This window comes from Protopterus annectens, chromosome 2.part2, assembly GCF_019279795.1.
Source record: "Protopterus annectens isolate FY-2018-M chromosome 2.part2, PAN1.0, whole genome shotgun sequence".
NCBI lineage: Eukaryota > Metazoa > Chordata > Ceratodontiformes > Protopteridae > Protopterus > Protopterus annectens.
The window spans coordinates 516,687,941-516,712,549 of record NC_056730.1 but is presented as its reverse complement, the minus strand read 5'-3'; the positions used below and the strand labels follow the sequence as shown (position 1 = coordinate 516,712,549).

General features: G+C 38.5%; 1 protein-coding gene across 1 annotated transcript in view; it reads right to left on the bottom strand.

The window, feature by feature from the left end:
* Positions 1-3,048: 3,048 nt before the first annotated feature.
* LOC122795687 (meiosis 1 associated protein) overlaps positions 3,049-24,609 on the bottom strand; it is a 1,351,776-nt gene continuing 1,330,215 nt past the window's right edge. Inside the window, exon 10 of the mRNA XM_044063982.1 lies at positions 3,049-5,628. Coding sequence (XP_043919917.1) covers positions 5,473-5,628 — 156 coding nt within the window. The 3' untranslated portion in view covers positions 3,049-5,472. The remainder of the gene's footprint in view (positions 5,629-24,609) is intronic.

The window sequence follows — 24,609 nt, the reverse complement described above, 5'->3', positions numbered from 1 at the left end:
TTGATCTTGATATCCAACTTATCAGCACTCTGCTTATGCTCACATGTAAGTTTTTAGCACTGTGATTTCTTGTAGGCATAGTTAAAGCTAGTAAAGATTAATTAGGTATTTTTCTTTGAAATCAGACCTGATCTACTGCATTATTTTAAGTTTCTGTGTGATCTCTGAACTCTTAGATATCTCTGTGGTGTAGTAGTTTTGTCTTGTGTTTTAATTATTTATTATTAAATATTTTAAAGCCTTCTACATGTGGCTGGTTTGTGTAGAGATAAGCTCTAGCGTACATTGCATATTTATAGACGTTATTGTACTAGGCCACTCTAAAGTAAGCCTTGACTGTTAGTCATACTACCATTCCATAATAATATTGTACAGTAATCATTGGACACCCTTTTAAGGGCCTTTTAGTAGCTGATATTATTAGTTGGATGGTGGCAGTAATTACTACCATATAGTCTGGGTAAAGGGGCATAGCTGGAGAATCTGTGTCTACCTTTCCCAGGAGTGTCTGTGAAGTTGTATAAATACTTATCTGAAAGTGTGTGTGTGTTGTGTCAGCTACTTAGCAGGGACATGAAGCACTGGTTGGACAGAGAGGGTACTGGAGGTTTTAGCTTGCCCAGCTAGGCTGAGACCTGGACCCTATAGCTGTGCCAGTGGGGAGACTTATTGGAGACCTGGTGAGCAAGGGAGCAACCAGCCCCAGACTGACTGTGATCTCTGTGTGCACTTAAGAGAAATTGTACTTTACTGTGTGTATTAAATATCCTTTTCTCTTCTATGAGATGACCTCCCTGGTGTTAGTGGTGAGGATTGAGGCTCCCTGAATGCTGGGCCAGGGCACTGTCGTCACACGTGGAGCGCAGTGATTATACTTAGATATTCTGAAAAAGAGAAAATGGTTATATTCTGAAAAAGACAAACCAGTTAAGTGCTTCTATAGCAAGAGACCCGATCTTAACAATTTGTTAAGCATTCTCTGCTTAACTTGTTAAGATCGGATATCTCACTAGGCAGTTAAATCTGCCAGTACTGATAAGGAAATGACAGTGGCAGAATAAAAAACAGATTTGTTTCTGCCTGCTGCTGTCTGTGCCAGTAATGTATATCTGAATTTCTCTAATGTAAGAGAGTGAGTTATACTGTCTTTCTGATAGAGCTCGCCAACTGCTTTATTGCTTTCAGAGCCGGCAAAATACTTAGCGCATTTTCCTGTAAATAGTAGTACATACAACACATAAAGTTCCATTCACTGCAAAGAATTAAGATTATGTCTGCGCTCATAACCCTTTATTATGTGTTCTCAGCATGGATGACAAGATTCGCTTGGGAGGTGAATTTCCTGGTATTCATGTTTCAAACACATAACAGGTTATAACTGGTGACCCACTCATAATCCTCTATATTATCTTTTGTGTGACATGCCAGCTTTCATTCGTAATTCAACTTGATATTCCTTAATTTCTTCCAAAGTGTTGATTTTTCTTTTGTATGCATGTCCAGGTTTTGTCTAGTTGGGAGTCTTTTATAAATTGGCCATGTATGTTTTTCCTGATTTCTAATCTTCTCCATGCATTTTTCCAGCTCACCATGGCCTGGGGACATACTGATCAGTAACTGAATTAATTTTCTTATATAACACTAACCTTTATAATGCTTGACTGCCACTGCTTGAAATTTAGGTCCTGTTACCTTAGGGTAATGAGAGAGATATAATTTTTTTCCTGTGCATTAGAGCACACATTAATAAAAAACTTACTCAAGTGTTCAAGTACCAAGTCCAGAGTCTATTGAGTGAGTATTAATGTATATTCAGAACCTAGCCAGCCAATCGACATCAAGTGCATCACTTCCTAGGTGTAGAACTGTACTACCTGCTTAAAACCATCCTCAACCTACTTTCTGTAATCATTTGTGGAAATTGTCTTGTAGCACACAATGTCTTCCAGTTTATATCAGAGCATGTAGGTCACCTGCTATAAAAGCACATTTGTTTTCAAAACATTTTAAGTAATCAGTGAAGTTCATATTCTCCATATTATTTAATTTAGGGGACCAGTATAAAAGTCACAATATCCCATTTATGTTGATAAGTACTCAACACTGCTCTTAATGTTTCTCTCTCTCTACGTATAATGTTCAATATAGCCTGGAAGAAGTAATGATAAGTTCATAAACTATACCAAGTGCCTTCCACTATTATTACATCATAGTTCCCCTCTACCACTTAATACTTGAAGTTCTGCACTTTTATCATACTTCTTGGATTACAAAACAATACTCTTAAAGTCATTCAATTACATTTTGTTGCTGCTGTGCGGTCCTGATTGCTAATAAAAAATTTTCACTGATTTAATTAACAAAGTACTTCCAGCAATTTATTTCCTTCATGTCCAAAATGATGGGTGTCTAAATAAAAAATTATAGGTACAACCAAGAAATCGTTCACCACGAACAGATTTTATTGCCATAAGATAAGAAGATAACATTGCCCTTCTTAAGCCATAGTTCACTGAACTTGCAGGTTAAATGTTATTATACCTTAAGTCTGGTGATGGAGAAATGTCACACAATTAACAGAAAAATTGTGACATTTACTATACTCTAAAAATATCTTTAGCAACCCTAGTTAATTATTTTTCCAAATTCTTTCACAAGTCATTGGTGTCAAAAGCTATAATAACCAATCCATATCTAGAGACGGTAAAACACTATTTACTGATAGCTTGACTGGTATCCCATCAACTGGCATCCTCTCATATAATTTAAATTACTGAAATCTATCAGTTCTTATGATGTCACTTATTATCTTAACATTGAACCTCCAATAATCAAGACTTCACCATCTCCTCTAGTTACAGGTATCTCACTATCAGTCAGGACTACAAACTGGCTCAATTTCCATAGTTTCTCCTCCAATGGTGGTACTAAAAGACCACTGTGTCCTTGACTTTTTCTCTGTGCTACACTACTCCAACTCATTTGTCTCCCTTCCCATTCTCTCCTCTTTCTTTTGTACTTAGTGGAAGAAAAGGGATTAGCAGTAGATGGTGCTGGTGTGTCACTTGATCATGATATTTTAGTGTTCTTATTATCCCTGGCCTCTTCATTTGTGGCTTTTCTCTTAACATTCGAGCCTTTGAATGCTGTGGTCCCTGAGAGCTTATGCTGGGAACTGCTTCATCCATACTTTGACAGATAACAAGATTGTGCCAGGATGTGTTTCCAGGTTATGAGCTGCATCTATAATTAATGCATCAGATGATAGTTTTGTGATATTTTGCAGATGATTATACCTCTTTATTAATGTTGACATTTGGATGTAACTGCATTTCAAATTGCAGACAAGGAGTATCAACCACAATCACAGGAGCACTAAATGACACAATGCAAACATGCAGTAAGTCCATGCTGACTTGTACATCAACATATGATGTGGCTTGCTGAATCCTGTTAACATCATACCCCTTCAGGAGATATTTATACTTTCTAGAAACTGTCAAACAAATTCATCATATTCTCATCATGAGTATATATTTCACATATATTACACTAACTGGGTATTCCTGTCTATTAGGTTATTTTAAGTTATCTATTTACTCTAGCTGCTGATTCTCTAAATGTCAGCTTTATTAAGGTAACAACAAAATATCTAATCAAGTAACCTTTTTCCTTTTTTCTGAAATAACTGGTACAAAATTTGTAAAACCATTTACTTATGAGCCGAGAAGAAGTTTAAATTGAAGAAAATACTTTGGTTCAGGGCTGGTTTGATAATTAAAAGCAACCCCGTCTCAAGAATAGTATTATTATTTTTTTTAATTTCAGCTTTCTATAGTCAAGGACATCTATATTTTTAAATCTGGTTGTATCACTAACTGTAATGCATATTTTACCCTCCATCTAAAGTTACCATTTCTAATATGCTTGCATGAAGGAAGTAAAAACAGAAAGGCAACTTGCAGTTATTTATTTCTAGCTAAATTCCCTGGTGCTTGCTCACTTGTTCCTGCTTGTCACACTTGTTGTACTTTGGAACAAAGATGCATCTTTTGTTAGATCACATGAGTCTGCAACTATGCAGAGCTCACAACAACTCGTTCCAGAGACGTTTGGCAAGGCTACAGTGGACACACTACACCACCATGGATTTACCTAGCTCAAACATATATAGCCCTTGAGGGAGAAATAAAAATTACACACATGCACTACACTGCAGAACAGCAACTCTGAAATCCTCATTGCTTGTAATTACTTAACCACTGTGGGTTCATATACTTTCCCAGAGTGGCTGCCAGCTTCACAGCAGGAAAGTACTTCTCAATCAAATGAATCACTCTAGAGGCTGCTTCAATAATGTCAGCCTTGGACAGGACTATAGCAAACATACTGTGCATCTAAAGGAATTTATTTACCTAATTACCTCATCTCTGGGGGTAGGTAGCTACTACCCTGTAAACACCAAGGCCCATCTCAATGAAATCACTATGTGCAGTATTCTGCCAATTTAAAAGTGTCATGAATTATTTAAAGTAACTACTGCAGGCAAAGGAAATGTTATCTTATTAGTACTCAGGATACACTATAGATTCTGAAAGCAAGGCCTTTTGAAAAAAAAAAAAAACCCTGTTAAATATCCTTTCTGTTTTTGTCTTTGTATCAGACCACAAAACGCAGAGGCAAGCAGATGCTGTGTTTGTAAGCTACAACATAAGTACAGTAGCTTAAGAAACAATACTGCTATTGTGTTGGCATATGCAGGTGTCTTACACATGGACGTGTGGATTGACTCTCTCCAGAACAAAGAATATTTAGTATATTACGTTTATGACGTTATAGCACTTTCATTTCCTATACTAAATTCTCTCATTACATATAAATACATTTGTCTATGAAAGTGCATACTAACAGTAACAAAGAAACAGAAATTTTATGTTAAAGTTATGACATTACAAAAACAGTATTTCCTGCCTGGGTAATTAACATGCATGGCAAATGCTACAGCCATCCATCTTACTTCATTAAATCTAGCAAAGCCACATTTTGGAAAGCATACAGGATACAGTCTTGTTTCATGGTAAATTTATGTTTACTGCCATTTGTAAACATATGAGTCATAGACATATCAGTACTGGGAGATACATTTTCAAAAAGAAAATCACATATGTAAGGCTTTTGACTTTATGAACATTTCAGTAGTAAGCACTGTACATCCTATCAATTTTAAAAGGCATTTTGACTGTGTCTCTTAAAACATATATGGTTTTGTGCTGAAACACAGAAAATAGAACAATTCAGTTGGTCAGGCACTAAAATGACATTAGAAAAAGTACACTGTTCCTAGCTATTAGACTGCAAATAAATATTATACTTGTTTACACACTCTTGAAATAAAAGCTGATGGTTAATTCTGCTTCAAGGATTGGTTGACTCCTTGAATTTTCATCTTAGTCACAGGCAACTGTACATATTTCAGAATTCATCATCATCAGAGAAGAGGATAAGATCATAGGAGCTGTCCAAAGTAAGAGCAGGCCTGTAACTCTTTGGAGGATTTGCAGGCATACGAGCTGCTGCCAGTGGAGCCACTGTAGCTTTAACTTTGTTTGTGTTCTGCTTGTTCTGTTGCTAAAATTGAGTAAAGGGTAAAATTGTGAGTTGACAGAATTATGGAGTATGGCACACCTTGTTGATTCTGTTAACAATATATCTTACAACATTTCACCTGGCAGAAGTCAATGATTTATAAATACATCAGATATTGCTCAGTAATTATGACACAGACAGTTCCTCTTTTGAACTTCAAGTTAAAGGGAGAATACTGTATGCCCAAGGTCTATGCATTTGATCTTGAAAAAAAATAGCTAGTTTCCTTGTCTTTCTAAGTCTGGCTTATTTTATAGCTAAGACATAATATATCTGTGCAAGCTTCCATATCATATTGTCAAAATAAGTAGCTAGATAGGTGCAGTCATACTGACCACAGACAAAATGCACAGTAAGTATTACATTTGACACAAGTAGTCATCAAATGAGCAAGAGACCCCAATAAATGAGTATAAAGTTACTACCACAGCCTTCTTCTTTATTACAGATATCAATATACACAAACTCTAGAAAGTCTTGTTATAATCATCATAAGATGCCATGATCAAACAGCATTTGTGGCTGCAGTCAAATGCTACATGGTACCTGGAGAAAACCACATAAAAACCTAAAACCCAAATCTAACAAATTTAGAATCAGTAAAACTTGAAAGATCACCACAAAAAAACAGAAAAGCTCATTCTAGAATTAGAAGGACTAATGTATAACATTTAATGACTACATATATAGATAATTAAGTTGCTGCTTCAAACATTTCATCATCTAATATTGCTGTAAAGACAGCAGCTGAAGCTGCTGCCTCACTTGTAGAACACATTCTGATGAAAAACCTAGAAAGAATTGCTGAGTCATAATACAGAGGATTATAATTGGGTCTCCAGTCATAACCAGCTTATTATGTGTTCCAAAGTCCCAAAAAGAAAGAGTATTCTTCCAAAGAGTTCTGAGATACAAGCTGCCTTTAAAAAAGTGTAAATGTAGGCAATGATATCAGGGAAAGCTCTGAAGGGAGGCATGCTGACAAGGCATAATGAGTCTTTAGAGGTGAATAAGGCTGGTCCAACCTCTCCATGTGAACAATGTAAGTCAGATGAGTATGCAGATTCACCTGAGGATGAGCAAGATTACTTTGGTGACACCGGGTTTACAATTTCTTCTTTAAATAAATAAGATTATAAAGTGGAGGCTTTGCAATCCTCTAAAGTAATCTACACCACCTGTAAAGACAAATGAAAGTTATGAACATACCATAATGACAGCTCTGAATGGTCCTTAGTCCATTTACTTTAGTCATTAGAACTGGGTGTCATAGGCTCCAGTCAGCTTGGCACAAGAAACTTTCCCAGGTTAATGCTCCTTCCCTTTACCAGTAATCAGCATGATCCACCCTCTTTTCCAGATTTACTGTGGCACTTGAAAGCACAGTACATCATAATCAGAACATATGTATAAAAAGGAATCTGAATGGAAAGATAGAATCAGCAAGAGAAAAGATTAGTATTGCTAGAACTGAATTCATTCTTAAGACTCAGTGAGTGTGTTCACATAGTGGACCCTGTTTCTAAAAAATCTCACCAGGATAACACTGATAATATAGACTGCATTTTATACATCACAGAGAAAATCATGTCAAAAAAATAAAAAAGAAGATTGGGTACACAGGCCCCAGGATAAAAAGTGCCCACCTTTTGTGTAAGCACTGGCACCAGAACTGGAAAAAAAGGCAGACCAGACAGGGATACTAGGTAAGTCTTAGAAATGGAGTAACAATTGGGCAAATTCTCAAGGAACACAAAAAACAAAGAGAAGATGAAAGCAGTGGGGATTAATTTAGTAGAAAGCAGAGGAGTAGATTCTACTTAGATTGGAGGTAGGATAGAGAAATAAAACATCAAAGGGTATTGCTGCAGGACACGTATGAGGCATCAAGTGACAGAACATTTACTTTGACAAGGGAAATAATGAAAAATAACTTCTAAAAATGGGAAACAGTGAAGTTAGACTTGGAGCAAAGACTGTAAGTATTGCACTGACACATAATATTGCATATCTTGTACCAGGGAGAAGCCTTCTGAAGCACTCTGGGAGGTCAGATAATGTGCAAATTTGAGGCTTGGATGAGGGGCTTCCTCCGTGAAAGGGAGGAAGCAAGGTTAAGCCGGAAGAAAATTATGCTAACCAAGGAATACAGGGGACTGGGAGTTCCTGACCCTGGAAACTATTCACAGACTGTACAATGTTCACTGTTGGAAAAATGCCTGGATATAGGGAGACCAAGTAAGTGGGAGAGGATGATATGAAAGAAGGCGAAGACATCATAGAAAAATAGTGAGAGGGAAGTGATGAGAGATGATTTCTGAATATCCAGTTGAAACCTCAGACTGAGCAGTAGTTTCATGTCTCATGTCAGGGAATCTTATCAACTGGAAAAAAGTATCTACAAACACAAGGCAATTCTCCAAATATGGAAATATATGAATGACTTGAAGCCTGCAATAAGTAATCACTGGAGCCTGGCACTTTTTAAATACCCTTGAAACAGTGGATAGATCAAAGGGTAAGAAGAGAATTGATAATGGGAGCCAGACACAGAAAAGCTTAAAACGAACTTCTGGATTCCTTGCAAATTGGAATCTGGTGATAAGCATCTTTTATTTCTGATGCTATCATGAAGCTGCTGGTGATAATGAGTGGTAACAGAGCTTGAATGGATAACATTTTGAATTTTGGAATTGTAACAAATCGACTGAGAAAAGAGGGATCTTAGACAGGTCTCCAAGTTCCTCCTTTTATTGGAACAGACAAAATCTTTGAATAGAAGCCTTCACACATCAGCGTTCAGGGCACAAGTTCTATCTCCACCTGAGCTAACATTTGCTGTGCAACAGAAGGAAACAGGGATATGTGGTTTGCAGGCTGAGGAAGAATTCCTTCAAATGGGGAAAGAGATTCCCATTGCCAAATGTACACTTTTTGGATAAGTCTCAGAACCCACTTGTCTGAGATAATTTGATGCCACTGTAGAAGATGGAGGAGTAGGCTGAGGGAGAGAAATGTAGGACTGACAGTTTGAGAAGATGTGGAGATAAATTGGCAAATAGTCATGCAAACTTTTTGGGCTGCCCTCGGTTCTGAGAGGCTTCCTCTTTTTTTTTTTTTTTTTTGAGTCTCCTCACCACTGCTTTTTGAAGTGCCACTTGTTTGAACTTGGCTGAGACTCCTTACTCTATTTCCTGGAAAATGATCCTGAAAAGGAAGAAAAGTTTTTAGCAAACTTTGAAACGGAGGGTTGAAAAATCTGAGTGACCACTTGAATCAATGTCCCTATCTCATCAAGCTTTTTACAGCAGTAGGGGTCCCAAACAACATATCTTTGTCCAGAGAATTCAAAATATCACCTTTGACATCTTCTGATAGGTTTTGAGAATGTAATCAAGCAAATCTTCTCATAACTGAACCAATAGCAGCTGCTCTGAAAATAGCAGCAGCAGCAGAATCATAAGAAAACTTCAAACCGTATTTTGTTAACTGAGCAGACACAGTTAAGGAATTTAATAAAGTTTTATACTCAGAAGTAGGAAGATTAACATGTGAGCCTGGTAGTTCATAATTCTGAGTTAAAGTGTCAGAAGAATAAACTTTCTTCCCAAATCTGTCAAAAGCTTTCCCATACTTGATGGAAGGACAGGGATTAGCATTCACAATATGTATACCAGTAGAAGACTACGATATCACTGCAGGATATGACCTGGGATTAGGAAAAGGTAGACTGCTGGACTATTACTAACAGGTGGGATATTCTACCAGGGATAGCATTAAGTCTGGCCAAGATAATAAAGCCAGGGCTATGTGGTACATAAGAGACATACAGGACTGAAGTACCTCAGAACTTTCTTGTCCCAGACCCAAAAGCCATAAAGGCAACAAAGTCAAGAGTGGTGAAGGAAAGGATATCACCTTAGTCTGCAACCAAAAAGGGGGGAAGGAGGGTGGGGTGAAATACTGCAACAGTGATCAGTCGAATATCTACTGGTATAGTATATTCTTACACAACTGTATTCTTTCTACGATCACTGTTGTATTACTCACATGGGAACAATGACAAAACTTTTTAAGTCTAGGGGAGGTGGAGGAGGAATGAAGATTGGAGCTGGAATCTAAAATTCCTTGAAAGATGGCTTTATCAAAATCAACTCTAGCCCTAAAAACTCTTGTAATGCTTGGTAGAAGTATGAACAGGTGACCACCTAACAGCTTCTAAAATAGACTTAGAGTCTAAACCTTTTTAAAAGGTACCAGAAGAAGCTGCAGTTCTGGTACAGTGTGCGTTAACCAAACCTGGCAACTCCTTATCATGAAGGAATAACAAAAGAAGGCAGCAGAAGAGATCCATTTGCAAACTGTCTGTTTGGAAACAGGAAACCCCACGTTTGTGTACAGAAAGGTAATGGAAAGCTGGTTTGTCGTTCTGATACCAAGATAAAACCTCTGTTGTCTAAGAATATCTAAATAATAGAAAATTCTGTCTCTCTCTCTCTCTCTGTTTTGAGGGAGGGGGAAAAGTTAAGTATGATAGTCTAGTTCAAAGAGAATTCAATGACCACCTTAGCCAGGTTAGTCCTGAGCGCAACCCTATCTTTATGAAACACCAAAAAGGGAGGAGAAGCCATGAGAGCTTATAGTTCAGTAACCCTTTTGGAAAAAGTAAGGGTCACTAGCACAACTGTTTTCCAGATACACACTTTTAAGGAAACAGAAAGCAAGCTCATGAGGAAGAAGAAAACTTTTCTAAAACATAATTCATGTCCCAAGAAGGAGGAACAGATTTTTGGGGGCTGAGGTAAAGGTCACTTTAAGAAACTGCCCAACCTCAAAATGTGAAGACAAAGGTGTATCAAAAGGAAGTCAGGTAAAAATGGTTGACAGATGTGCCTTAATGGAAGAATGTGCCAGACCTGAATTGAGCAGCTCAAACAAATAAGAAATAATGGTAGGAATACCCATTTAATAAGGGTCCTGATTCTTGTTGTGGCACCAAATAGAACACTTCTTCCATTTCGAAACATAAGACTTCCTTGTAGCAGGTTTCCTAACCTCATTTAATATCTGTATCATGTCCTCTGAAAATATGTGCATACTAGGAATTAAACTCCAATTATCCAGGGGGTTACATTCAAAGTCTGAAAGTTTGGATAACTTAGACAGCCCTTTTGCTGAGTGAGCAAGCCTAGCTAATGAGGTAATTTGTTATGATTGCTCTGGGCCAGATGAAAAAGAAGGGGGAATCAGTGCTGTCTGAGCCAGAAGGAAGTCACCAGCAGGATTTCTGATTTGTAATTCTTGACTTTCAAAAGAACATGAAAGCAGTATCCATCAAAGCAATCAAGAAATACCTTAAACAAATGAAACTAAGTACCCTATCTCCAGATGAAATTCCTGGTGATTTCTTAAAATAGCTGCCAGCACAATTTCCTTTCCAGTATGCATTCTCATAAATAGGTCTATTCAGGAATCACATGTTCCAGCCTTAGGGAAAAAAATCTCACATCATCCCACTTCACAAGGGAGGTAGCTCCAATGATACATCCAACTTTAAACCAACTGCCATTCATTCCCCACTTTCAAAAATTCTTTAAAAATGCATTCATAATCAATTAATGACTCATTTGCAAATAACCTCATTGCTCCCATACAACATGGTTTCAGACTAGGGCATAGCTCTACCACAGCATTCCTAAACTTCATCAACACTATTAACCTAGCCAGAGACAAAGGCCAACTGATTTCTGTCATCTTTCTGGATCTACCAAAAGCTTTCAGTGCTATTTCCCATAGCTTACTTCTAAATTGACTCTCTTTACTTGGCCTATTAAACACCACCACTAAGTGGTTCTCCAGCTATTTTTCCAATAGACTCCAATCTGTTAAATTGATTAATTCTTACTCATCCTTTCTAACTGTTAAAACAGGTGTTCCCCAAGGTTCCATACTGTGATCACTGCTTTTCAACATATTTACCAGCAAGCAAGACTCTGTCAAATGCTAAGCATCCCTCATACAATATGCTGAGGACACCTCATTAATCCATTCTGCCAGTAACCCAATTATTCTACAACACATCACCTAAGAGTCATTTCCATCAGGTGAAAGCTGACACCAGCTTCTACTCAATTAAAAAAAAAAAGCTGCTATTATTTCTCCCAAAAGCCCTTACATAGGTTTATAGGTGTTTACTAGGTTAATGACGACAAGGGCCTTTTTAAGCATAACCATGCATCCCAAATCTCTGACAAGTTCTGATACCCTTGATAAGTGTAAGTATGGGCTTGGGAGATGAACCATTTACAGGTTACCATTCGAGACATAGGTGCCAAACCAAGGATTAATTTCCAGTTTCCCATCCAATTGTCCAAGTTGCACTTGAATTGGGTTAGGGAGGAACTCTGCTTCACGTGGATGGGGAGCCTGTTCCATGGATGGGGTAGTCTCTGGGATACATATGTATCTCTCCAACAGGTCCTATTTATATCACAGGCAAAGTTTAAGTCTTTAGAAGAGGTAATTCTAGTGCTGTTCATTTTGTGAATATGCAGGAGGTCCATAAGAGTGGGGTCTGACAATGCCCTGTATGTCAGGCATAGCTCTCCCCTCAAAAGCCTGTAGGAGACACAATATAGGGATAGGGCCTTGAGGTGGTCTGCATAGGACATATTACCTATGCCCTGTATTCTTTTAGTGAGGAACCTCTGTGGATGTTCCAATTGTTGGATATGCCTGGTTATGTACATACCAAAGGGGGCATTGTACTCAATGATAGGTCTAATTAATGCTGAATAATGTGGAACAATGACTTCCTTAGACTTAGATGTCATACTTTTGTTTATAAGTTGTGCAACCTAGAATGATTTCTTCACCACTGTAGACACGTGATAATCAAAGGCTAGATTACTATGTAACACACCTTAAGTAAAATTTCTCAATTACAGCCTCTGATAACACCCCTACATAAGTCATCCCCCATACAAAGCTAATAGGCATCACAATTAATGATAACCTGAAATTTGACTTGCATGTGCAGCAGGTTATTAAAAAGCTCACCAAAAATTATGGAATTATGGACTATAGAACAAAAACTACTTAACTGATTCATCCAGGAAATTTCTGCCCTCTACACTCTACTCCTCACTTTACTATATGGCTCCTCGGTGCTGCTTAACCTTCAAGCTTTCATCCATCTTTGCTCACTGATGTAAAAGAAATATAGCTGAACAGAACCTCTTGTCAGACTGCCTAATCAGCTCCTGGGGAACTCTGCCTTAAAGTACGCTATCCTGTGAGAGCGTTTTTATTTCATTTCAGTCAGCGTTTCATCTTCCTTGTTCTCTGCTGGAATAGGAATAATGTTTAACCGAACCTCTTATCTGAGCACCTATTTAGCTCGTGGGGTACTCCTCCTTGAAGTATGCTATCCTGCGATAGCATTTTATTTTATAACATATTTTTCTTGGTCCCTGCTAAAAAGAAATAGAATTTAACTGACTCTGCTTTGAAGTACGCTATCTTGTGATAGAGTTTTATTCAATTTCAGTCAGCGTTCCTATTGATTTTTCTTCCCTGCTGGAAAAGAAATAGAATTCAACTGAACCTCCTTCCGGAGTACTTAATTAGCTCCTAACTGAATCTGCCTTGAAGTACGCTATACTGCGATAGCATTTTATTTAATTTCAGTTAGCGTTCCTAATGTTTTGTTTCCCCGCTGGAAATGAAATAGAATTTAACTGAACCTCGAACTGGAGTGCTTAATTAATACCTGGGGTATTCTGCCTAGCAGTACGCGCTCCTGTGAGAGTGTTTTATTTAAATTCAGTTAGCGTTCATCTTAATCCAAGGCTTAACTGGACACTGACTCCATTTTCTCTCAGAGTGACTGATTTAAATTGCCTTATTTGTGGATAATGTATCTGCTTACTACCACCGATACCTGACTGACTTGTTATGATCAAGTGTTGATCTGCCGGCTATCTGTTTTGGTGGGTTGGGCTGCTTAGCTGCTTTTAGCGATCAACAGTATAAAACCCTGTTTAAAGTCCTGACCACACAGTTGTTGCTACATGATCGTTTAATGCCACATTAGCCATACTTTGTATCCGCAATTGCCCTGTAAATAAGGACTTCTTTCTCCTTGTGCGGGCATCCAGAAAGGCATTACCCCCCCAGATTCAAAGTTTGCTGAGTTGCTTTCAGATGCTCTTTCTTCCCTTATTAGATCTACACGTTAACTGCTGTCATGTGAATGTTCTTTTGGCTAACCTCTGTGGGAGTTGCACTCATCTTTTCCTAGTGGCCATTACCTTGCACATCACTCAGAGTACTAGACCAGTAATTATTGAATTAGTTATCCTGCCCTAAGTAGTAGTTCATCTAATTATAAGCTACTGTGATTAATTGATTGTGATATAGCTGCATTTTAGTAATTCTAATTAGATTTATGCCATCACAAGTCAGGCATTTTTATTTTTTATTTGTTTGCTTACCTTTTACTTATTGCAATTTTAAAGAGTATCTCTCCAATCCCTTGTGCTTGCTCATTATACAAATTGCTTAGACTTTGTCTTGGTAGCCATCTGGAGGTACTAATTTAAGATTGTGTTTTTTGTAATCCTTACACATTGTATAATCACTGTCTGCACTGTATTTACCTTAATTGCCTTAATAGTACCACTAGTACTTTTGTGTAGCCTTCACACCTAATGTATATCTTATCTTTCTACTCCTCCTAGCTCTTTTCCTCCTATCCTGCACAAAACAACCTGCCTGGTCATTAAGGACCCTTAAATTTCTACCTTTAACCATCCCAACAACTGGCCAACTAATCTCTGCTGTTGCGGCGTATAATTCCCTGTTTTAAACAGGTCAAGAAAGTATGTTCCACCGTGGTCCTAAACATTATAGTTGATCTGATATATTTCATATTGCACCTGTTATTAAACTTAGGCTGTTTTTTGCAAAGTACAATGTACCTAGCTTAGTATAAATTTTAGCCACGGAGTCAGGAAGCCAGCAGCCACACTCCTCTCTGTCCTAGCACCAACTGATTTTCCCCCTCCCTGACCCCTCTTTCTGAGCCTCCTCTAACTGCTATTTCTATTACAGACACTGTATTCTACGCTCTTCCCACTAGGGGCACTCTAATCCAGCCTTGTGCAAAAGCTTTTCACCTACTTTACCTAGTTTCTCTTTCTAAATGTCCTTATCAGTCTCATTTTCTACTTTCCTTATCAGTTTTTCACCCCTTGACTAGCTTCCAACCTTCCTGTGTTATCTCACTGCCCCTAGCATCTCTTTTCCCTCTTCCTAGCTGTTTTACTAATTCTTTTATTGTTCCCACTCCAATATCCTATCTTAACTTTGCACTGCTTCACCGCATTCTACTTAGCTGTGACCACTTTCTCTGCCTCAGGAATCTCCTTCCTCTCTGACTGTCTCTGGAAAATCTTTCACATAGCTGCTCTAACCCACTCCATTCGCCCTGCGGGCTCACTCCATTCCCCTACCCTAACCCCAATTCCCACCCACCCCCAGTGGTCCTAGCTTTATACTTCCATTGCCACACCCCCTCCTACTAACACCCTATCACATACTACTTCCACTTAACAACCACAGCCCCTACCTCAACAAATACTTAATTAAGCCAATTTACCTTTAGGTCCACTCCCTAACCTTTCCACAGCTTATCCTGTATTGCTATAGTTTGCAGCTTCACTCTTATAACCATCATTTATTCAGTTTATTATTCACTTCTTCCCTCAAGCTACCTCATCTCATATAACACTTTCTCCTTCTCTCACCTTTATTCCTACCCACCTCTATCCCTCTACCAACATATTATAACTCCTCTTTTACTCATCCTAATGGACCCAACATACAAATCTTTATTCACAAACCTACTACTCTTAACTACAACTCTTGCTTCTCTAACCATTCCATACACACTAACCTTCTTTGAATATTCTTCTCTTTCTGAGCAACACCACTCCTACCAACAAACTCTACCTCTTTTGCACATAATCTCACTTAAACATAGTAACATAACTGCCACCTTCATCTACATACTTTCAAAGTACCATAGACCTAATCATGTTACTTACTTCCCTGTCAAAAAACTCAATTCAATTACTACAAAATCCTTAAGTTTGTACAATATCCTCTACAACACCCCCTATTAGATGGTGATATTCATCCAAACCCTGGCCCCAATACTAATACTCCCAATAACCCTCACAGTCTAACATTTCCTACTATTACTACCTCTAATAGACCATCTAACTCCCTCCTGATACCTCACCTTAACATCTGCAGCATTAACAATAAAATTGCCCACCTACATGTACTATTAGAGGTGCACTCATTTGACATTCTCTGCATTACAGAAACATGGCTAAAACCCTCTACTCTGGACCAGGAGATTACCCCTCCTGAATATAATATCCTAAGATATGACCGCAAAATTAAAAAGGGTGGAGCAGTAGCCATTTTGTATAAATCTGAACTCCAAGTGTCACCCTTCAATGTGCCACTACCCTCAGATACCAATGCAGAAACCCTTACTGCCAAGCTACAAATCAATAACTCCAAATCTATCTATCTAATTTGCACATATCTCCCTCCTGGAAATAATATTAATACACTTGAAAACATACTTAGTCACCTATCTACCCACCTACCTCAGGAAACCATTGTATTAGGAGACTTTAATATAGACTGGGCAACCTGTAGTTCCCCTAATCCTACCAATCACATAAATCTACACAGTTTCTCACAGATAATAACCACCCCTACTAGAATCCATAAGCCAAGCAGCAAGGAAACCAGCCTAGACTGGATCCTTCTCAACAGCCATCTTGATACTTATAAACCAGGAACCCTTCCCGATGATAACAGTGATCATATGCTAACCTATATCATTAAACAAAAAATTGACAGCCCTAATACTAATAATTTTAAATCCTCCCGCTCCAAAAAATTCTTTAATCCAGACAGCTTCCAAAACGAACTAAAAGCATGTGACTGGTCACCTATGTCTCATCTTCAACTTGATGAAGTAGTGACCTACTTTAATACTAGATTCCTTCAAATCCTAGATTACTACGCCCCCATTTACTCATCCCGAATAAGAACCAAAATTGCCCCCTGGCTTACAAAACATACTAGGCAAAAGATCCTCCTCAGAAATAAAATTTGGGCCAAATGGAGAGCCTCCAAAAGTCCATCAGATCACCTTTACTTTAAACAATTAAGAAATGCTACCAAGAAAGACATTCTCAGAGACAAAAAAAGACTATTACCTTCACCTTCAACAAACCCACCACCAAAAACCACAAAAATTCTGGACAGGCATTAACAAACTTCTTAAACCAGGGCACTCTAAATCTCCTGCCCTTCAGGATTTAACCATAATAACTCTAACCTGATACCTGATGCCTTTAATAACTATTTTACAGAAGCCATTCTAACCCTAGCTAATACTTTACCATCCATCACCACTCCACCATTAAATACCAATAATACTCTAACTCCAACCTTTCATATTCAACCTGTACCCACATCCCTCATTTGCAACCTCCTTCAAAAACTTAAACCATGCTCCCCTTCTGCTGACTGTCTTCCAGCAGAATTCCTGCAAATTGCAGCTAAAGAAATGTCCTATCCCATCTCCATCCTTATAAATAGAACAATTTTAGAAAGCAAAACCCCTTCCATATGGAAAGTATCCCATATCGTCACTCTACATAAAGGTGGGTTATCTACTGAGCTCTAAAACTTTCAGCCTATCGCCTTATTCTCTCCAATAGCTAAAATAATGGAAAAGTGTATACACAAACAACTACTTGCCCACCTTCTCCATAACAATTTATTTGCCGACTGCTAGCATGGTTTTAGGCCATTCCATAGCACAACAACTGCCCTGCTATAGTTTTCTGACTCCATAAACAAAAATCGTAACAATAATACTTTCTCCTCTGCACTGTTTATTGACCTCTCAAAAGCCTTCGCTATGGTGAATCATAACATGCTTATTGACATACTAAAAGCCAAATCACTTGACACACAAGCACTACAATGGTTTAAATCCTATCTTGAAAACAGACAGCAAGCAGTACTTTGGGATAATAATCTTTCTACTTCCCTCCCTGTAAACATTGGAGTACCACAAGGGTCTATATTAGGACCCCTTCTCTTTTCATTGTTTATTAATGATCTACATACCAAAATTCCTCAAGCCACCTGCATACAATATGCAGATGACTCAACTTTAATTTGTTCAGCCAAATCCATAACCTCTCTCCAGTCCCTCACTCAAACAGTATTTAACAGTGTTGAAAATTGGTTTATGCAACACTACCTCCTTTTAAACCCCCAAAAAACTAAATTATTGCTCTTTGCTCATACTCATAAGTCACCTCATCCACACTTCACAGTAACCTCTAACAATGGAACTAACATATCCCCTGACACTACAACCCGTCTACTGGGAGTAAGAATTGATAACAACCTTAGCTATGATGACCATATTAATGCTACAATAAAGTTTGTCAACAAAAAAACTAGGCACCCTTTACAAAATCAAACCCTTCCTTACCCCTTCAGCCAGAATCACTTTTGCCCAGACTCACCTGATCTCTACCCTTTTCTATGCTTCTGCGATATATACCAACCTATCTAGAAACAACCTCACCAAACTTTCTACTAGTTATAATAACATAGCCAGATTTGCCACTGGCACCCCTTTCAGAACTCACCACTGTCACAACCTCAAAAAACTGGGATGGTTAGAACTGCAGAACCTACTACTTTGTCAACAACTAGTTATCACCCAAAAGATCCTTTATCACCCTAATAATACCCCAATTCTTGCTAATCTGATTACCCCCTACAAAAATCTTGCAACTCTACGCTCAGCTAACAACATTCTAGTCTCCACTATTAAATCTAATAACAAACCTGGGGACTCACTTTTCGCCAACACAGTAGGAAAAAGCTGGAACCACCTTCCTAGTGAACTTTCATCTCTTGCTTCCACTCATCTCTTTAAAAAGCATCTTAAAGAATATCTTAAAACTCACTGGCTTTGTCCCTGCTCTAACCCTGACTGAAATACCCTGACTGTTATCTCTTTCCCCTTCTTGCTCTCCTTACACTTCTATACTCCACTGTTCTATGTCACATACCTGTAAAAAAAAAAATTATATATGACATGTTTAAAACTCAATATTTTTTTTTCCTTTTTTTGATTGCTCTCTCTCAAATTATTGCTCTCAGTATTTGATCTTAGTGTTAACCTATATAACTTATGTTAACCTCAATGTAACAATGTCCTGCAATTTATTTTGACTATTACTGTATATTGTAATATTTGTCACTACTTATGCTTGGAGCTTTTCTCCCTGGGCCTCTACTGAAAATGGACATATATCCAGTTAGACTAGCCTGGTCAACAAATGTAAAATAAAATAAATAAGTAAACTAAACCAGTGTTACAACAAAATAGCAAAATGAGCCGCTAATTCATCAAACAGAATCCATGACTGCTTAGCCCTAAAACAGCTTAATTGGCTTGAATTACCCAAGAAATTCACTAACACCTCCATTTCTCCTAGTCCACACATTCATATACAAACCAGAACAAAGCAAAGGCCTACTAATGACTTATTACATACATACACTCCTACTAGGCCACTTCAATCTGAAAATAAAATGCTCCTCACTACCTACAAACCACATCTGTCAGTAGGAAACTCTTATCTATTCCAGCTATGTAGTTCACTCCTGGAACTACATTCCCCTTATCCCTTAAACATAATAGCTATCTTTCCGATTTCAAGACCAATTAAAAAATATATAACACTTGTACTTGTGCCTGGACAAACCTCAGAACAGATGCATGACCACCGACTTACTATAACTATGTTTTTCTCACTCTTAATTAACTAACACCTCCATATCTTATCAGGCAGTAATGGCCTAACATCAAAAGAAGCTTTCATTTTATTTATTTATTTAACATTTGTTAACCGGGAAAGTCCAACTTGGAACAAAGCCAATCTTCAGTGGAGGTCTGGGGAGAAATGCTCCAGACGCTTGTCTTTGTAACATGGGAGGAAACCGGAGCACCTGGAGAAAACCCACATGAACGCAGGGAGGACATGCAGGCTCCACACAGAAAGTACTCCAGTCGAGAACTGAACCAGAGAACCTCTTGTTGTGAGGTGACAATTCTACCGCTGCACCACTGCGCTGTCAATTAACGATACCATACTACTAATGTATGCTCTTCTACCCCTTCAGGCAACACTTTCTGCTATTTATTTTCCTCTCTAATGTCATTCCATAACACTTTCTTCTTTCTAATAATAATTTCTCTCTCTCCAGGTCCTGAAGTCTCCCTTCTGCTAATTACTCCTTCTCATCTCAGTCTATTTTGGCAGCAGAATACTCTATTATTTCTCATTTCCATATATAATTATAAATATAATCGGTACTTATGTATTATCGCAACCAGATTTTGCGACATCTTTTACTTTCGTCACTTTTACTGAAATGGCCTCACTGAAGTGTGATATGGAAGGGTAGACTGGCAGAAAGTCTGCTGGGGATATCGGTCGGGGTTTTAAAAAACTAGTAAGACATAATTTTGAGGTGTGTGGGTAGCGTCCTTTAAAGACGTCAAGCATTGAATTCAGTGATTGCAGTGGTTGTGTGTGTGTACGTGTGTTGGGCTGAAAGGAGTGCAGGAGTTAGCGTAGGATCTGTGGAATGGATTACTTTGTACTGCAGCTCCTTTTGGTGAAGGACTACTACTTCTTCGGCGTTACCTTTTTTTTTTTTTGGATGTATGACAGTATTATGAAGGTTAGAAACAGGTTTGGTGGACTTAGCTTCATCATTGAAACGGCTGATAAATAATACAGGTTTGAAAACAGAGATTTCCTACTTCACCGACTACAGCATGTGGAAGGAACACGTTTGTAGTAGAATGGGACTCAAACGACAGGAGATGCTGGCGGTAAAAGGGGAAACCTGCTTTTGAACCTTAGTTTTTTTGAGCCGTTTCAATGATAAACCTTCCTAAAAGTACAAAAACATTACAGAACACGTCTCTAACCTTCATAACACTGCAGTGCTACTATCTGACCTAAACAGAAGCAACCAGCATTACCGCAAAAATCTGGTTGCAATAATATGTAAGTACCATATAATCAATATTTGAATAACTATTTCTTAGTTTACTTGACTTAGACTATCCACATCTGCAGAGTGTCTTGCTACTTGCAGTTCATGTTATACTCTTGATCATACTTTAGCCTGATAACATTCTGTAAATGTATTTCAATCTGTTTGTGTTTCATCTGTTATGGGGATTTTCTCCTCTTGTTTATAATTTGCTTATCAGTTATTGTAAAATGTATTTATGTGTGTTTCGTGGAGCCTTGCTCCCCAGCCCATTGTAAAATCTTTAATCCCTTTGTATATAATTACTCATCAACTACTGTTTAAATGTTTTTGAATCTGTTGTGGAGCTTTTCTCCCCGGCCTTCTGCTGGAAATGGGCCACTAGCTCAGCCAGACTTTACCATTTACCAAAGGACAAATAAATAAATAAATAAATACATAAATAAAGTAAAATAAACATTGGGAGGTAAGACACAGGTGAGAGAATTCAGAGAGTAATATCTCCTTTCAGAGAAAAGACATGGTGTTCATTTTCCAAGCTTCTGGGCTTTGAAAACCTTGAATAGAACAGATTGGGCTGCCTGTTCTGACTGGAGGCAAAGACATCAAATTGAAAAATACCCCACTCATGGAAAATTTGCAGGAACGCCTCTGTGTTTAGCATCCATTCATTAGAGTCTACCTTGGATCTGTTCAAGTAATCTGCTACTAATTTCTTCTCTGAAGGAATGTAAACTACTAACATGGACAGATTGTGCTGTGTAGCTATGTCATAAGCAGTCACTGGTAATCTGCATAGGTGGTAGGATCTTGTCCTACCCTACTTGTTTATGTACCACATAACTATGGTATCTTCTGTAAATATTCACAGATGGCCTGGAGATTAGAGATGATGCACAGATTTTAAAGCTAGAATCACCAGCTTATTTTCCCTGATATTTAAGTGGTCCTTTCTGCCACTTTTGGACCACACACTCTGGACTTTTACATACATAGAGCAAGCTCCCATGCCAGGTCTAAGGCACTTCTGTAAAGGTCTTGGCAAGGATAAAGAAACTGAAAGGGCACTCCTAGATTGAGTGATACTTGTTTGATTCACCAATGAAACTCCCTCTTGATGAATGGCAAGAAAGAAATTGGGAATTTCAGAGGATGGAAAAGTTGAGTCTATGTTGATATGAGATACCACTGAATCTGACTCATATGGAGCTTGGCTTAATAAATCATTAAAACAGCTGAGGCCATAAACCCCAGTGCTCTCAATATTTCTCTTGCTGAGGTCTGTGGTCACATCTAGAGGAAGAAGAAACCAGAAGTATTCCCTTAGAAACACTACTTTTTTACTGAGGAAGAAAGGCAGTCATTGACACAGAATTGAGTCTGCAACCCAGAAGCATTAGATCCTGGAAAGGAAACAAAAGCTATGTACTCACCATAATATTAGATTTGTGTTGTCATATTCCATCCATTCCTCTATACATGGGTCTTGAATCCAACATCGGATCTGCCCTCAGCCATTTGGAAGCATAGGAATATGATGCTCAGACTCCTCCCCCCACCCATAATCCCATTGCACACAAGGAGCTACCTCGGATGAAGGCTGCTCCCTTAAAACTACCAAAAACTATCTTATTAAGAAGACATAAGCATATAAGGAAGTAGGTATAAAACAGTGGTCTGGGAACTGTGGAGACCTAGCTAAATCTTCAGGAAAGGCAAAATCAGTTAGACTGTCCAGATAGTTATAACTGATATATAAAAATATGGTTGGGAAATGGAGGGAGGGTAGTAGAGGAATGGATGGAATATGACAACATAGATCTAACGTTATGGTGAGTACATAACTTTCATATCTGATGTTATCTTTTCTGTCCATTTCTCTGCACATGGGGCAGAGTCTCCAGCTACTTGAACTCTTGGGAGGTCTTATGGAAAGATATTCCTAAGCACAGCTGAACCAAAAGAAGCCCTGGACCTGGAATGATTGTCCAACTGATAATGAGAAATGAAGGTGTGGACTTTGGATCAGACAGCTGCAGCACAAATGTCATCGACTACAGAAAAAAGCTGTAGATGATGCCACATATCTTGCTCAATAAACCTTAGGTTTTGAAGGAAGAGATACGCCCTTCTGTTTGTAGACAAAGGAAATGCATTGAGACAACCATCTAGATAAGGAGACCTTAGATACTGCTTGTCCCAGTTTAGAATATGAAAAGGAAATGAATAGTTGGTCAGACTTCCTGAAAGACTTAGTGTGGTACAAGTAAAAATGCAGCTGACGATGAACATGTAGCAAATGTAAAGTATATTCACCTCTGTTCAAATAATCTGGGAAAATACTGGCAGGTTTATGGCCTGATTAATGGAAATTTTAGAAGCCACCTTTGGAATTAAAGATGGATTTGTTCTCAAATAAACTTTAGTCTTTGTGAAAAACCAAATAAAGAGTTTGGATGAAAGTTCATGTAGCTTTGATATCCTTCTTGCAGAGGTTATAGCTACCAAAAAAGGTCCTCTAGGATAGAAAATTTAAGTCGACTTTAGTAACAGGTTCAAATGGGGGTCCTGTCATGGACTGCAAAACAACGGTGATAACCCATGATGGAAATGGATCTGAGTGGGGGTCATAGAAGAAAGGCACCCAGGAGAAAAGCCTTAGATAGCCAAAGAGAGGCTATATAGGGTATGACCTTCATCAATACAAAACAAAGAAATGGCAGCTAATTGAACTTTGGTAGCAGAATAACTATCCCTACCTTGAAATAGATGGGATAGGATTTCCAGTATTGCAGGAACAGGAGCTGAAAATGGATCAAGGTATCTCTCTTAGGCCCACATAGAAAATCTTTTCCATTTGCCCTTGTAAATCTTCCTAGTAGAAGGTTTACGTGAGGAAGATAAAATGTGTACAATAGAGTCTGGACTGTTGAACCATCATAGGAATTGAATAAACCAATCAGTTATAGTTTTCATATGTCTGGGTGAGGCTGGCTAGACAGGTGTGATATCAAATTTGGGTCAGAGCCCAAGTCCAAGGAGGCTGAAATAGATGAGGCCAGAGGAATGGAAACCACACCTTTTGAGGCCAATGAGGAGCTATAAAGATGACAGAAACCTCAACTCCAATACTTTCTGAAGAAACTTTGGAATTGGGAGGAAAGGCATAAAGTCAGGGGGGGACAAGGGTGGGTTAGAGCATCCCCGGATGACTCCTCCTTGTGCGGTTCAGAGCAAAGAAATCATTGCATTTGGTGTTTAAGAGGGAAGCAAAGAAATCTCAACAAGGATGGCCCAAATGGTTGAAAATCTTCTCTGCTACAAAGGAATTGAGGGACCACGCATGAGGGAGAAGAACGGATCTGCCCAAACTGTCTATTTTATAAGAATGCTGGACTTCCCCAAGACATGCATTGCTACTAGAAAGTGGTGAGATGATATAATCCACTGCCATACTCTCATGGCCTCTTGACACAGTGGGTAAGATCTGATTCCTCCTTGTTTGTTGATTTAACAAATGACAGCCATGTTGCTTGTTTGAACTGAAATCACATCCAAGAGAAGAGAGTCCTGAGAGGCCTGCAATACTAGGAGGATTTCTGTCATATCCAAGACATGGATGTGAAGATTGTCTTCCATAGGAGCTCATATACTCTGGACTGTCCTTCCATGATAATGCCCACCTCACCTCATTTGGGGGGGGGGGGCATCAGTGGTCACTGTGGCCTGTGGAGATTTTAGGGTAAAAGGATGGCCCTGGGGAAAAAGGAG